Source organism: Plasmodium berghei, assembly GCF_900002375.2.
Source record: "Plasmodium berghei ANKA genome assembly, chromosome: 10".
Lineage (NCBI taxonomy): Eukaryota > Apicomplexa > Aconoidasida > Haemosporida > Plasmodiidae > Plasmodium > Plasmodium berghei.
Window position 1 is genome coordinate 1,313,970 of NC_036168.2, and position 2,454 is coordinate 1,316,423.

Genomic DNA, 2,454 nt, shown 5'->3' on the forward strand with positions numbered 1-2,454 from the left:
AAATTTAAATGTAAAGGATGTGAAAAAACATAATGCATTAAAATGAAAAATTTGTTATCATATATTATATTTTATTTTTATATTCTTGCTTACCCCACAAAACCTTTGAATTAAATTAATTCTTTATTTTTTTTATGGTGAAGAATATTAATAAGTTTATTGAGAATGAATGTAAGAACATTTTTATAAATATATTGTGTTGTGAATGCATATATAGGTTAACTAATTTTTTTAATTTATTTCAAAAAATAAATAAGATGGTGATCTAATTCATGAAACTTTTCATGTATAACAAGATGGCAGCATTCTGGTATAATTATCATTTTCACATTTTTTGAATATTCCTTTTTTTGTTCTAAAAATTTCTGGGTATATATATAGGGTGTTAAGGTATCATTTTTTCTGCAAATTCATGTGTATGCACGTATGAATGTATAAAACAAATTTTATCATACTATTAACAAATTGTATATACATTTGTAAAAAGGTATAATACAAAATGTAAATAAAAATAATTCAATGCTATAATTAACTGAGCACGAAATAATATATTTCTCCACAAAAGTATATAAAATTGGTGTATGGATGATACTGTTTATCAAGTTAATATCTAATATTAAGAACTTTTGGAAATATATAAAAATATGTGCATGCGGTTTTACCCATATATGAAAAGGATATCTGCATTTGTTTTGAATAACGAAAAATAATGCTTCTTAGAATTTTGTAATTTAATTCCTATCAACACCTTTAAAAACGTCTCCATGAATTTTTCGTGCTGTATTAAAAAAAATAAATAACACACATATATATAAATGTAGATAAACGATAATGTAATAAAAAGGAATTCGCCCCAAAAAATAATAATATAAACTGTGTTACATTCTGTTTAAGAATTTCATATCGTTTTGTGGCTTCGTCTAAATTGTTCTCGAAGTTGTAATATTCTTTCTAGCACATATATTTTAAATTAACGAATTAAAACGTTACATATATAATTAGGTAATAAACAATAACAATAATGAAGAAATTTCAATATATTACAAAAAAACAATTTTTAATAACTTTAACTGTGTCCTCAGAAATGACCGAGCGGCTATATCGTTTTGCTAATTTTAGACAAAGTCGTATATTATATTTTAATAAAAAACTACAAACAAGAAAAATGAATATATGTAGTATTTTTGTATCTGCTCTTCATTTTTTAATTTCATGTTTAAATAACATAAACACAAAGAGCGCAGAAAAAAATAATTATTATTACACCAAGAATCGATATCTCGGTTTAGCCATTCCAGCAGCACTAATAAGGCAATATTTTCCTATGCTTATTTTATTATCCTTAGACAAATGTGCTAATAAAAATTGAAATGAAATGAACAAAATAATAATATTGGATGCATTCATATATGCATAGACAATATATAGTTCCCTTTTATGTTTTAAAAATATTTACTAGCTATAATGCATCCCATAGAAAAGGCAATAACCGTAAATTTTTCGTTTAAAAGGCCTTTTATTTTTAAAACATCGTAAATTTGTTCGGTGTATAACTTTTCAGTATATTTGCTTGGGTTCCCAAATAAGCTACTATTACCATGCCCGTAAAAATCTATATAAGAAGTTAAGGAGAAAAAGTGTATGAATATAATATATATATATGTTTTTTTTCACGCGTATATGCTCAAGGCGTTTATAGCATTTAACCTATGGATATAAATTGATAGCCATTATTAATTAATGTTTTAAACATATTTTCAAGTTGATGAGTTCCTCCATTTAATCCATGTAAAAGGAGTATAATAGCCTTTTGATTATTAGCTTGGTTATTATTCACATTTAATGCAGTTTCATTATTTGGTGTTTTATCTTTTTGAACTAAATTGTTAGAATAAACCGCATATGTAATTCCCTTTGAACATATAACATATTCATGCAATATTCTATTTGAGGAAAGCATTGCATTATTTTATTATTATTTTTTTTTAATATAAAAATTTTAATATATTTATTGTCTTATAGTCATATGTGAGTAAAATCATTGATTGACACACACGTACACTAAAGCGTATATATATTGATAATTTTATTTCGTGATATATATGTATTGTTAAAAAAATTAGTTGTTTAGATCTTTATTTAATAAAATATATGTTTCGATTCTTTGATTATAATTTTAAAGAGAACGCACATTTTGTTCATTTTGTAGTGAATAATATTATTACATATATTATGCTGTATATACACACTTATTTTATAAACGTTGGAAAATTGAAGGAATTATTTTATTTTGTATTTTTCGTCTGATAAGAAAATGCTTTTTCGATATTTTTAAGCACTTTATAATGAATTATAAAATATAGATATATTACACTATTCAATTTAATATTTTTACCATATTAAACGTATATGAAATAATATTAAAATAAGCAATAAAGGTGATCATAATATAAT

At 23.2% G+C, this 2,454-nt stretch overlaps 1 protein-coding gene across 1 annotated transcript; it reads right to left on the reverse strand.

Annotated features, from left to right (window-relative positions):
• Positions 1-236: 236 nt before the first annotated feature.
• PBANKA_1032400 (alpha/beta hydrolase, putative) lies at positions 237-1,960 on the reverse strand (the record flags this gene model as incomplete). Its single annotated transcript, XM_034565425.1, has 7 exons — positions 237-402; positions 663-778; positions 883-951; positions 1,066-1,150; positions 1,265-1,355; positions 1,457-1,612; positions 1,708-1,960. The coding sequence occupies 7 exons, from the start codon at positions 1,958-1,960 to the stop codon at positions 237-239; spliced, it is 936 nt and encodes a 311-aa protein (XP_034422123.1).
• Positions 1,961-2,454: the final 494 nt, after the last annotated feature.